At 40.9% G+C, this 12966-nt stretch overlaps 2 protein-coding genes across 2 annotated transcripts; both read left to right on the top strand.

The window, feature by feature from the left end:
* The first annotated feature begins 202 nt into the window (after positions 1 to 202).
* Positions 203 to 7400, top strand: fzd6 (frizzled class receptor 6). The gene is made up of 9 exons (XM_085918318.1): positions 203 to 221; positions 399 to 487; positions 2386 to 2781; positions 4228 to 4424; positions 4514 to 5093; positions 5261 to 5680; positions 6195 to 6343; positions 6436 to 6783; positions 7239 to 7400. The coding sequence occupies exons 3-9, from the start codon at positions 2605 to 2607 to the stop codon at positions 7393 to 7395; spliced, it is 2028 nt and encodes a 675-aa protein (XP_085774444.1). The 5' UTR covers positions 203 to 221; positions 399 to 487; positions 2386 to 2604; the 3' UTR covers positions 7396 to 7400.
* A 1240-nt stretch (positions 7401 to 8640) lies between these two features.
* cthrc1b (collagen triple helix repeat containing 1b) lies at positions 8641 to 12687 on the top strand. Its single transcript, XM_085918321.1, has 4 exons — positions 8641 to 8775; positions 11056 to 11274; positions 11757 to 11973; positions 12256 to 12687. Exons 1-4 carry the CDS (start codon positions 8659 to 8661, stop codon positions 12396 to 12398), a joined length of 696 nt encoding a protein of 231 aa, XP_085774447.1. The 5' UTR covers positions 8641 to 8658; the 3' UTR covers positions 12399 to 12687.
* The last annotated feature ends 279 nt before the right edge of the window (positions 12688 to 12966 follow it).

The raw sequence follows: 12966 nt of genomic DNA, 5'->3' as shown, positions 1-12966 counted from the left end.
AAAACTCCGCCTCCCCGGTGGTCACATGGATGTTGAGAAATAAGGGGGCCTAGCGGCACCAAGTGGATACTATTGGAATAGCAACGTTTGGATGCGGAGTCGATGGCCGAACACCAGGGGTCCTCGTGGGGTCTCTAAAAGATTGAAATTTCAGATCCCCTGTTGCTTCACAGAATCAATTTCCAGCAAAATTTGCGGTCATTTTCGTTTTTTATTTGCAGGTATTTTAATTTCTGTGAGAAAAAGTCTATGATGACCGCTGCTGTCAAAAGAAACGATGTTGCGAGCACACGCGCACGCACGCTCGAGATGCACAATTTTCCTATGGACCCAAAGGCAGCAGGAGGTTGGAGTAGTCCAACGGGAGCTGGTTACTTTTCTTCTTTTTTTTGTTGCAGGAAACACGCGATCAAATTTCACTCAGAGTTTACTCCAAAGTTATCCATGTATTCAGCTCCAGCTCAAACTGGGTTTATAACAGTTGTTGGTAAGTTGGATTGTTTATTCCTCTCTTTTACCTTTTCAAAGTTTTGTGTTGCTACTGAAATTGTTTTGGCCCGCACTTGCCTTTCAATGTTAGCAGCCGAGGCAGCGATGTTTACTGCGCACTGCCAAAAGTTAGTGATTTGCTGCCTGAAGATCCGATACCTGTTTACTAAATACTAGTAATAACCTGCAATATTGTATTCCTTATGTTAATAAGTTTCTCCATCCCTCCTCGTGCCGGTAAGATTACAGTCGTCAAAATGCATTTGTTGTGTTATTGTTATTGCATATTTGCTAATCTGTTAAGAGAACGCAACTAATGTATTAAATGGCCAACATATTCAGAAAGTGTTTTTTTTTTATTAGGACTATATAAATGACAGCTATAATATGGGGTTATAAGTAAATCGTACTGCTGTGTTTGAATAGATTTCCGTCTCCATAAATATCCTTTACTTGACCACTTTTATAAATATAAACTTACACTATGCTGTAAGAGCCCCAATCAAATACTCTACACATTCTTGATAAAGCTGTGGTAGGAAGTTATAAATACTAATACAGTGGAGCCTCGGTTTTTGAACAAAATCCATTCCAGAAGGCTGTTCGAGAAGTGAATCGTTGGAATTCCGAATCATGTTTTCCTCCCATTACAAATAATGGGGTAAAATATCTGTTCTAAGAAAAAAAAAACGCAATTTTTAAGAATTTTTTCATTTGCGCATTTCTGTCCGATCGCGCAACTACAGCGCACCGCCGAACGCGCAACTGTAGTGCGTCACCGACCGCTCAACTGCACCGCGCTGGTCGCATTATTGTGACAGAGCCGTCGCTGAAATTTTGAAAATATTTATAAAGTCCTGATGTACTTTCCAAAATTTAAGTGGAGCTCAGTGCGCAGGAAGTTTAAGTTTGTCCGATTGCGCAACTGCAGCGCACCGCCGAACGCGCAACTGTAGCGCGTCACCGACCGCTCAACTGGACCGCGCTGGTCGCATTATTGTGACAGAGCCGTCGCTGAAATTTTGAAAATATTTTTAAAGTCCTAATGTACTTTCCAAAATGTAAGTGGACCTCAGTGCGCAGGAAATTTAATTTTGTCCGATCGCGCAACCGTAGCGCGCCGCCGAGTGCGCAACTGCACCGCGCCGCGGAGCGCGCAACTTCACCGCGCTGGTCGCTTTATTGTGACAGAGCGGTCGCTAAAATTTAGAAAGTATTTTTAAAGTCCTAATGGACTTTCCAAAATTTAAGAGGACCTCAGTGAGCAGGGAACTTAATTTTGTCCGATCGCGCAGCCGCAGCGCGCCGGACGTCGCTCACTGTTGCATTGCTTGAGGAGCGTCTTTGTGTTTTAGGATGGCTTTACTGCTCCCAATTGCTTCATTTGGAGGCATGACAACCGATTTTTTTCCGACATCCGAAGCAAAAAAATCTCGAATTTTTTGTTCGAATACCGAATTGTTCGAGAACTGGGACGTTCGAAAACCGAGGCTCCACTGTATTAGTAGTAGTAGTAATAATAATAATAATAATAATAATAATAATAATAATCATCATCATCATCATCATAATGAAGTCCCTACCATTCCAGATTTCAGATTAATATTGCAAGTGTGGTTGTGGATACATTCCGAAGAGTCATGTTCAATGAGTCCAAACAAGTTGAGACTTATTGGACTGAATCAGCATGGATTTTTAAAATTCCCACCCACATAGGGATAGGACTATGTTATTCCATCCAATTGATGTCTTTGTGTTGGAGCTCAAGAGATCTTTAGGGAAAATGAGGAGTTACGTACATCTCATAATCTTAAAGTTTGGATTTGTTGAACAATAACATATATGTATGCAACCTGCTGGATGCGTAACTCTTGCTCCGCTGTTTTCAAATTTCAGTCGTGTTGGCTGTCTCTCTCTAAAAACACATGCAGCGGGCTAATGGGGAAGCACCACCATCTGCTCCTGCCATCGCCTCCAACGAGATGACCCCAGGATAGGTGGAGCCGTGAGAGTCAGGATAATTTACTATTTGGGTTAAGATACCCTCAAACTAAACATAAAGGAAACAAGTTCATACTGGAAAATAGATTATCCCAAAATTTCCAGTGAGCCCTCATGATGATGATGTTTGCGTGGTTGGGTCTGCTTTGGCTGCAAAGCTGTAGTGCTCACAGCCTCTTCACCTGCGAGCCAATTCGGGTTCATCGGTGTATGGGACTGTCCTACAACATGACTTTCTTTCCCAACATGATGGAGCACTATGATCAGGATGTTGCAGCCAATAAAATAGAGGTGAGTGACAAACGCCTCCACCTTAACTTTTGTAACAAATGACAAAAGCATGAAGCAAAAGTCAATCGATTCACCAATGCATCTCAACTGTCACACACACACAAATGTCAGGCCTTTATTCTAGTGGAATTCCAAATTGCACAGTCCATCTTAGGGTCTTCACTCTTTTAGAGGTTCCACTGTTTTTACTAAAATGCTTATTGGTTTTGTTTGCACTAATTCTAAAATATAAACAGTAGATAAGGGGCAAGCCTGTGGTTCCTTGGTGGTTATAGATAGTCTAATTGAGAAAATACAATACAGACATTTATTCACTGCCGCTCAAAATAATGTTAGTATTATGTTGTCTTGTCTCTTGGCAGAACTTATTTTCTCCAATCATTGCATCCTATCGCCTTCCCGAAGGCTATCTCGGTTTGTGTTGCACATGTTAGAATGGCAAGCATGAAAGGTGCTGAGGGAATCTTTTGTGTGTCATCTGGCAAAGTTAAAGGCTTCTGATTTCACATCAGCCTCAGCCACAGGCAACTAATGATCAACTTTGTTGTGTGCAGCCTTTGATTCGTTCAGGAAGGGGATGGACACGCCCAGAGTCACACAAAGCCCGTCCTGCATACCACAATGAATACACTCTCTCTGTTAATCACTCACTAGTTTCATATTCTGCACACAGTCATACCTCCTCAGAGAAACTATGCTGTGTCTTATCAAAGCCTGTACTGTGTCATCAACTAGGCCTTCAAATCCAACCCAGCTCACCCTTTCACAAAGGATTTTCGGGAGTCGACTTTCCCTTGTTTAGCCCACGGCCCAACATTCCACTGGCATTCACCTGTATTTGAAAGTTATACGTGTCAGGATACAAATGGAATTGAAACAGGCCGTGACATATTTATGGAGAGATCATTTTCAGACATCTCAAAATTAAAGATTGGTAGAGAAAGAGATGAGAATGTTGACCTTTTGAATCGAAAAATTCGACCCGCTGCTAACCACAAGGACACAATTTCTTAACTTTGAAAGAGGAACAAGAATTCCTCAACCTCCACCGAGGAGAAACAAGGACATTTACTGTGAGAACAACACTCGGGCTCCAGAGATGTGGACTGTCTGCCCGAATGGAGGGAAAAAATCAATAGCAGTCTGTCTTGGTTATGGCTAAATATATTATTTGATTGGGAACTTGGCAGTGATTTATGAGTTCCTATTTATTCTAAATAGTTCATACACTCTATGTTATGATGTAATCGTATAGCCATTGATGTGTAGTGCATAATGTCAAACACATCACAAGCGCTGTGCTAGCCCAAAAAATCTTGGCCACGTGTCCCTCAATTTAATTTTTACAAAAGTACTGTAATTCAGGACCAAACTTGTGACCTGAAATGCAACTTGTACCTTTGCTCAGCAGTTCTTCTGAATGTTTTATCATTAATGTCATTGCAGCCATTTATGCCCTTGGCAAGTCTTCGTTGTTCCCCAAATGTCCACCACTTGCTGTGCCAGGCTTTCTTCCCAGTATGCACTGAGGAAAATACAGTGCTGCAGCCTTGCCAAGAAGAATGTGAAGCTGTAATGTTCGATTGTCAGGAGACCATTCAGATCTTTGGCATTATTTGGCCTCCTGAGTTACAGTGTGACAAGTAAGTCATACCCATATGCAGGAATTATGCAAGATTAGTTCATTAATAGATTTTTTTTGTATGGATCTTTTTTTTTTTTGCCGTTTCAGACTTCACCCATGTGGCTTAGGAGATCGAACCAAGCTTCCTACAACCACCCCAATGAGCTCAATATCTGCTAAAAGGGACTTGGGCTTTTGGTGCCCACTGCAGTTGAAAGCTAAACCTGGCCACGGAGCATCATTCCTTGGAGCTCAGGACTGTGCTCCACCTTGTTCCAATATGTATTTTAAACCCCACAGCATCGAATTTGCCAAGAATTTTATTGGCGTGTGCTCCATCATTTGCTTGGGTGCCACTCTCTTTACTTTCCTTACTTTCCTCATCGATGTCAAACGCTTTCGCTATCCCGAGCGTCCCATAATCTTCTATGCAGTTTGCTACAGTTTTGTTTCACTCATATACTTTGTCGGCTTCCTGCTGGGCAACGGCGCAGCCTGTAACAAGGCAGTCCACCCTACTGGTGTGGACACAGTTGTCTTGGGCTCTCAGAGCAAAGGCTGTACTCTGCTTTTTATGCTCCTCTACTTTTTCTCAATCGCTGGAATCGTCTGGTGGGTCATACTCACCATTACCTGGTTCCTGGCAGCGGGACCCAAATGGAGCTGTGAAGCCATAGAGAAGAAAGCGGTAAGATTAAAAGATTATATCTGGAAGTGAACAGATGAAAAGATTTGGCTCTGTTCTGACAAGACTGAAATGAATTTGAGGCTTCAGATTTGCTCAGAAGTCACAAGCTTTAATAATCTTCCATCTTGCATGCTCTTCAAAGATCTCTTGTGTGTTTTGCCCTTTAGGTGTGGTTCCACACCGTCGCCTGGGGAATCCCCGGAGCTTTAACTGTCATGCTGCTAGCCCTGAACAAGGTTGAAGGGGACAACATTAGCGGGGTTTGCTTCGTGGGACTCTACGATCTGGATGCCCTGCGCTATTTTGTTATCGCGCCCCTGTGTGTGGGCGTCATAGTCGGTCTCTTCCTCATCCTAGCGGGCATCATTTCTCTGAATCACGTACGGCAGGTTATACAGCACGACGAGCGCAACCAGGAGAAACTCAAAAGGTTTATGATCCGCATAGCTGTGTTCAGCTGCCTCTACCTGGTGCCACTGGTCACCTTGTTGGCATGTTACGCCTATGAACAGAGTCATCGCAGCACCTGGGAGAACACGTGGATCAATGACCGCTGCCAAGAATATAGCATCCCCTGCTCACACAAGGTAGGTGGAACACTCTCAGGAGGTAAAGAAATAAGATAAGGCTAAAGATCAGAATGGGTAATTGCTAAGTGGATGGAGTAAAAAATGGAATTAATTTCACTCATCAGGTCTTGGCTTCAAAAATACATTGCCTCGCTTTAAGCCTAAATGACATTGTAGAGATTTTTATTTTCTGCCATCTTGCAATCGGAGCCAATCAAAGGGGATATATTGACAAACAACCATGCAAACTCACACTTAAGGAAAATTTTAAGTTTTCAGTTAAATTAAAGTAAGTAGCATGATTTTGGAATGCATCAGGAAGCCGGAGTATACAGATAGAAGCCACACAAGCGCGTGGCAAGCTAGACACAGGGAGGCTGGAGCCACAATTCGATCCGCCAATCTCACAACTGTGAGGTGGATGTGCCTAAAAATATATTAGGAAATGGAAAATTAAGTTTTAGCCTTGTGCCCAACACTATAAATGTCCACATGCTCGTTAAATAACTTTTCTATTTCTTTTCCATCTTAGACAACGGAGCATCAACGACCTGACCTGTCTCTGTTTCTGGTGAAGTACTTGATGACCTTGGTTGTTGGAATCTCTGCGGTGTTCTGGGTTAGCAGCAAAAAGACCTGCTCTGAGTGGGCCTACTTTTTCAACAGGACCCGCAAAAGAGAGTAAGGATATTTTGGTGACCTTGTCATTTTGACATTGATGATGAACATTTTTAGTTTTTAGGCCCATTTTTTTAATGTTTCGTGATCAACAGTCCCATCAGCGAGAGCCGCCGAGTACTGCAGGAGTCCTGCGAGTTCTTCCTCAAGCATAACAGTCGTGTCCAGCACAAGAAGAAACACTACAAGTCAACCTCACACAAGCTCAAGGTCATCTCAAAGTCTATGGGCACAAGCACCGGCACCACACCAACCAACACCTCCGTTGGTGCTAGAACTTCATCTCTGGGAAATCACGAACGCCAGAGCAAGGGCACTTCAAGCCGAAGCTCCAGGCGCGAGGACAAGGAGCGAGGAGAGGGAGAGAGACGTAGCAAAGGGGGGAGCTCCGGACAAGTTAGCAGCAAATCGTGGAGTGTACACAGCAGAGTACCGGATGCATTGTAAGTTAATTGTTATTGTTAACATTTTATATTCTTGTCTGCGGACTTAATTGGAACTCAAAATGATGGGATGTTAGTGAGCATCCTCCAGTATTTAAAAAATGTTTCCTACAGCAAATTGGATTATTCCATTCCACTATTCTAAGACTTTTTTGAGCTAAACAGATAAATTTAAGTCATATTATATCCTTAGAACTGTAAAATCAAGTTATTGTGATAACTTTGAAGATAAATGCATAATGTGAAAATGCATTATTCACACACATTCATATGAAGGTGTTGTATTTATCACACAAGTGTAAAAACAATTTAATAAATACAAAACTGTTTTTATAAATTGTCAAACTTCAGGAGTTTTCTGCTGAAAATGCAGGATATGGAAGCCAGCATGCCCCTTATTGTTGCCTCTGCCTCTTATACATAAAGATGGTTTTCTAATTTTGTTTGTGTCATAGGATGACACCAAAGAGTGTGCAGTCAGAAGTCAGACCAGTTCCGATCACACAGCAGGACTCAGCTCAGGGCCCATCTTCCGGCATTGAAGACTCCACCCACCAGCAGGTGCCCAAGGTGTCTGAGGAGGAAAAGGACATAAAGGACAGCAACTGCTGAAACACTGATGGCAGGCAATTGACTCTGATTGTATCCATTAGTTGAGGAAAAATTACTTAGTGTGCACAACCACAAAGTAATATTTACCTCCACAACTTCAAAAGTATTTTTTTTGTTTTCAATTTGCATTCTGAGTGACTTTAAGATTTGTAGTAATTTAGTCGAGTTTTAGCTCTATCCCAACCACTATATTACCTGTGGACTGATTTGAAACTGTAAGTCTTCTGTTTTTTTTTATGGCAAGCTTAATGGAAGTCTTAATGTGAATATTCTGTTTTCCCCTCCGTTCAATGGATTAGTCACTACACTGGGCATTTTAATGTGAGGTCATGATGTTTCCAAACCTTCAATATGAGGAGGAGTGTCCCTGTGGTTTGTTTAATGTATTCCAGGAAAGAGAGTGTGTCATCAAAAATCATCATACTTTTAAAGATATGGTAAGTCATGATAATTGTATTTGTTTTCTTGACTGTTTTGGTTGTACAGCTCCTCACTCTGTTGGTTGGGCCAGTGAATGTTAATTCTAAGAGTGTTTTTAATTTGATAATTTGCTTGATTTTAAAGGCAAAAGCAGATGTTTCACATGTGTCGGTGATGTCATTGTTGGCACTAAAATCTGTCTGTGAAAATCCAAACTTTATTTGGTGACCATGCAGCGCTACTTTTTTTTTTAAACTGATTTGTCTAATTTGTTTTGGGTTTATTTATAAAACACACTACACTTAATTCTTTCTCTGATTCATACTATGATTCATCATCAAAATTTGCTGTGCAAGGAATATAAATTTCATTAAAATCTTACCTTCTTGTTTAAGTGTCAAGGTCGTCTCACTGTGGCCAATTTAAAGGGAAACTTTGTAGAACATTTATCTGTTACAGATGCTGATAGTGGCTATAGCTTTTTGTATTTACTGACATTGTCTCGCTGCTTCTTATCTCTTTTAAATGTGCCTTTTTTATGTCATGCATTTTTTTTTTACAACAAAAAAGCAAAACGTGAATAAAAAAATTTATTGCATGCATGGATGTGCGTTTTTTTTTTCTCTTATCTCAGAATTATCGCCACTCATGCACAGTGCAGACATTGGTCCAATTGTAGGACGATGCTCACATGAAAACTAGATGTTGCTGAGCTGTTTGCTTTGGAACGGTTTTCTTGAAGAGCGTTGACTGGCCCTACCCGTTGATCCTGCCCTCCCCCTGGATTGAAAGAGCGCAAGGTTGGAGGCGAATTGACGCGTCCAAAGTTCCCAATTGCACCAAATGATGTCTCCTGTAGCCCAGCGCCTTTTGCTACTGCTCGTCTGCTTGACTTTCTCCGTGGACGGCGTGGAAAAGGTGAGAAGTAGAGGATACCGAAAGGATCCTGACGCGGATAAGGTAAGACAGATTGCAAATAACTCGGTCGTCATGTTAAAGCGTTTTCCATGCGGTGGGACCTTTTGGACAAATCCGCTGCGTCCAAGATGAGGTTGTCACATTTTATTTATGGCTAATAATTAAAGCGCAAGTTTACGTATGTTTGAGATAATTGATAACACATCCAAAACCCATAGACTGCGTTGAAAATGTTCACTTGAGTATACGCATAATTATCTTAACTTTGCCCCCAAAAATTATGTGCTGCAGTTTTTTGTTTGTTTGTTTTTTTATAGCACAGTCAGCTGGTTCTTTTATTATTATCATTTAGGTGTGGTGAGAGGAATAAAGCCAAAGAGGAAGTCTATATATAGTCTACTTTGTTTGAACATCTGGATTTATATCAAATGTGAAGATCATCCACCAGTCCTTGTAATTATTATTATTATTATTATTATTATTTATTACCGTATTGGCCCAAATATAAGACAAGGTTTTTTTATTGACATAAAACTGGGGGGTGGGTGTCGTCTTACATTCGGGGTCTAGACAAAGGCTTTTTTCAAACTTGAGTCTTGAAAAAGAGGGAGGTCACCTTATATTCGGGCCAATACAGTATTTTATTGTTTTAACCAATCCGGCGAAATCCTTGCTCGAACAGAATTTATATACGAAGTGGGTGGCCACTGGTGAGATAGAATGCATTAATTCTCTGTGCTCTCTTGGGAATCCATCAAATGAAAATAAAACTGTTTATTTAGCAAAGCTTTTCCAGACCATCCCCCAGGTTACCATTAATACTCTGTGTTGAGAAGCCTAGAGGCACCATGTTGCTCTTAAAATCTTCCTAAACACATTTTGTAGTACTTAGGAACTGTAATTTTCTCACCACAGTGGGAGGATAGGATAAACGGCATGTTGTTCTATAATATATTATTGTGGCATTGGAAACCCCAACTGCACTCAATTATATTCGGGAGGATGATCTTTTTGTTCAACTAGTATGGTTATCACATTTTTTTTTCATAATCCTGAGTAGCCAAGCATTCTGTTCACTCTAGAGAGTTGCACTCCTCCCTTCAGTGTTCCAGAGTTCTCAACACTTAAGGCCAAATGCAGCCTTTATGCTTCATGTACAGTAACTGTAGCTGTGTGTTTGGACTACTCAGTATAATTCATGCAGGCAGCACCAAACTTTGAGCTGAAGTCGATATAAAAGTCAACAGTGTGCCCAAGTGGACAGTGGATCCATTCATTAGTTTGCTGTGAAAATCAAAGCTAAAATACAGGTTTGAGATGTTTTCAAACTCGTACACCTCATACTTAGTGGCTCCAAATTTCAGGTATATTGTCCAGAAAATAAAATGAAAGTCTGCTGTTTTTAACCACAGGGTTCTGAGTTTCTTTCAGAACTGATGTCATATCACCAGATCAATCTTGCAAAGCCACTCATGGCTAAAACAGACTCTTGGCCCTCTCTTTCCCCAGCTGACATTAGAACACCACAATTCCCTATAAATAAAGGCATTTTTCCAGATGTTCGTCTTCTCAAGTACAGTTTTAGACCCCCCCCCCCCCCCGAGGGATTCAAACAGAAATGGTGTTGAATAGGGAGTAACTAAAAGCTCTTTGTTCTCATTTCCTGACATTTTTCAACTTCATGTCTTTTGGTCATGTACTGACTACTCTTCACTGCTGCTGGTGCAGCAAAATGCAAACTGTATCAATATATGGTCACTGGCTGAAAGTTTTGCATGTCAACAAGTCAGTTTGTTTCAGACAGTATCAGTGTATATAATGTGAATATATAAATTGAGAAATGTGTGTACAATACAGTATTGTACATGATTGACACTCTGCAATATTCAGGACAAAGGAAACTAGTGCAGAGTCATGCAGGCCCATTGTTTTGAATGGCTCTGTTTTTAAGCAAGCCTGTGAATATATATATGAGTAAGCTGAGTAAGATGTGGCATTTATTTAAATGTGGCAGGAGGACCATGAATGCGTGCCCAGAAATATCATAACCAGTCCTTCCTTCCTTTTGACAACATATGTCATTAATATGCTTCATGGTTATTCACGGTCCCATCTTTTTCTTCTGCTGGCCAATATCAGCTCATTCATATGTGTTTTCATGACTTTGAAATGTTTGAGGTTTTTACTGGCAAAAAAAGCTGGCTAATTCCAGGTGTCCACTTTTCATAAACTTTAGCTCTCAGGGAAACAGGAAATTACATCATAGATTCAACTGATTTGACATCAACATTCACATTCCCTACGACTTTCTTGCTCCTGCAGTATGGCAGCTGCATGCAGGGTCCAGCAGGAACTCCTGGCAGAGATGGTAACCCTGGGGCTAACGGCATCCCCGGAACTCCGGGCATCCCTGGACGTGATGGACTCAAAGGAGAGAAGGGCGAATGTATCAACGAGATCTTCGAGGAGCCCTGGAGGCCCAACTACAAGCAGTGTGCCTGGAACTCCTTGAATTATGGGATCGACCTTGGAAAAATAGCTGTAAGTTGAATTTGCATGCAAAACAGAATACAAGTGGGAAATACATTTTATATAAATTAGTCTTGAAACATTTATTATCACCACTACATTATATTCCAATTATTACATAGCTGGAAAATGTTGCAGAGCGGAAAAACGTATTGCTCACATTGTAGAGACTGAACAGAGATGCCCAGAGGGGGATGTCAGAGCATCATCAGTCTCAGCAGCTACTTAATGTCCCATAAAACATATTATTGTCAAAAATATCTTTTATTGAACGTCTCTTTAAGTAACACAAAAGATTATCTACTTCAGAGTTGTTAACTTGGACTTGCAGTCTTATTCATGTTCAGTACAGGCAATAATGTAAACCATTCAGTCATCACTTTATTTTTTTCAAAATTGCAGCTTTTGCGATTTGAAAATCACATTTTCTTATATCGCAATGTCGATTTGAATTTGCTTTCTTAAACGTGCCATTTTCCCGTGCTGTCTTGTAGGACTGCACATTTACCAAGCTGCGCTCAGACAGCGCCCTCAGAGTCCTCTTCAGCGGCTCCCTCAGACTCAAGTGCAAGAACGCATGTTGTCAAAGGTGGTACTTCACCTTCAATGGAGCAGAGTGCATGGCACCACTGCCCATCGAGTCCATCATATACCTAGACCAAGGCAGTCCAGAGCTCAACTCGACCATCAATATCCACAGAACATCTTCAGGTATGATCACAAAGGTTAAATTTGAATATGAAACAAAATTAAGGCAACAACCAGGCACTATCTACTGTCTCGTATGCTTAGTGATGTTTTATACACAGCATTTGTATATATATAATAGTTTTTTGTTCGAAGGCAGAAAAAATGTATGTGGTGCCATTAAGTTCTGTAGAACTCAAGAAGTAAACATCGGGAGAGGTCACAACATAATACACTAGTTTTGTGGCCATGTATTTTGGGTGTTCCCTACAATTTATGTCTTTGTCTCTTTTCTTTTTCTGTCAGTGGAAGGACTGTGTGAGGGTGTGAAAGCAGGGTTGGTGGACGTGGCTGTATGGGTGGGGACCTGTGCTGACTATCCCCGCGGTGATGCATCAACGGGGTGGAATTCAGTTTCCAGGATTATCATTGAAGAGCTTCCCAAATAATAACTGTTGCATAAGAGGCATGGGATCAGCCCTGCCAGTCTGGTCTTCTAAAATGAGCAGGTATGATTTGCTGAGGCCTCACACAACACTGATGGGAACGTCAATGTTTTGTTGCCAGTCACTATTTGGCTGGTCATTCACTTTCCAAGAAAAAACAAACTGTACTGTATCGTACTGTAATTTCAATGTTCCCTGGTGCTATGTGCAGCAATTGACACTATGTAAACTTGTACTCATTTCACTTTTTTTATGTCTTTTTACTGTTAATAAATAATCTTGTGACCATGAATGCTATCAAATATAGTTTTGCATTTAGTTCAGCTGCATTTGCATAGACATTTCTACATTATTTCACAATGCTCCACCTTAATTAAGATGAGAACATTTTTTGCAATTTTGAAATTGCAAACGTTTTGGCACATCCATGCAAATAATTATCTACATTTCTCTGCTGTTCCCAACATTACCAATTGCTTATGTCATGTTGATTGAAACGACAATGGGTCTCTCTTGAATTGTATCACACCCCAAAACATTTTAGCATCAGTTCATCACTTTTTTGTTTCTT

The sequence above is a fragment of the Syngnathus leptorhynchus genome, chromosome 8 (genome assembly GCF_054491065.1).
Source record: "Syngnathus leptorhynchus isolate UIUO chromosome 8, UIUO_Slep, whole genome shotgun sequence".
In the NCBI taxonomy this organism is placed as follows: Eukaryota; Metazoa; Chordata; class Actinopteri; order Syngnathiformes; family Syngnathidae; genus Syngnathus; species Syngnathus leptorhynchus.
Note: the sequence above shows the minus strand (reverse complement) of the source record. Positions and strands in the feature narration are given on the sequence as shown.

Coding starts and splice junctions, on each gene's coding strand:
- cthrc1b (XM_085918321.1), top strand. CDS start 8,659: ATGATGTCTCCTGTAGCCCAGCGCCTTTTGCTACTGCTCGTCTGCTTG. Junction 8,776..11,055: donor AGGATCCTGACGCGGATAAG/GTAAGACAGATT, acceptor TTGCTCCTGCAG/TATGGCAGCTGCATGCAGGG. Junction 11,275..11,756: donor TCGACCTTGGAAAAATAGCT/GTAAGTTGAATT, acceptor GCTGTCTTGTAG/GACTGCACATTTACCAAGCT.
- fzd6 (XM_085918318.1), top strand. CDS start 2,605: ATGATGATGATGTTTGCGTGGTTGGGTCTGCTTTGGCTGCAAAGCTGT. Junction 2,782..4,227: donor TTGCAGCCAATAAAATAGAG/GTGAGTGACAAA, acceptor ATGTCATTGCAG/CCATTTATGCCCTTGGCAAG. Junction 6,344..6,435: donor AACAGGACCCGCAAAAGAGA/GTAAGGATATTT, acceptor CGTGATCAACAG/TCCCATCAGCGAGAGCCGCC.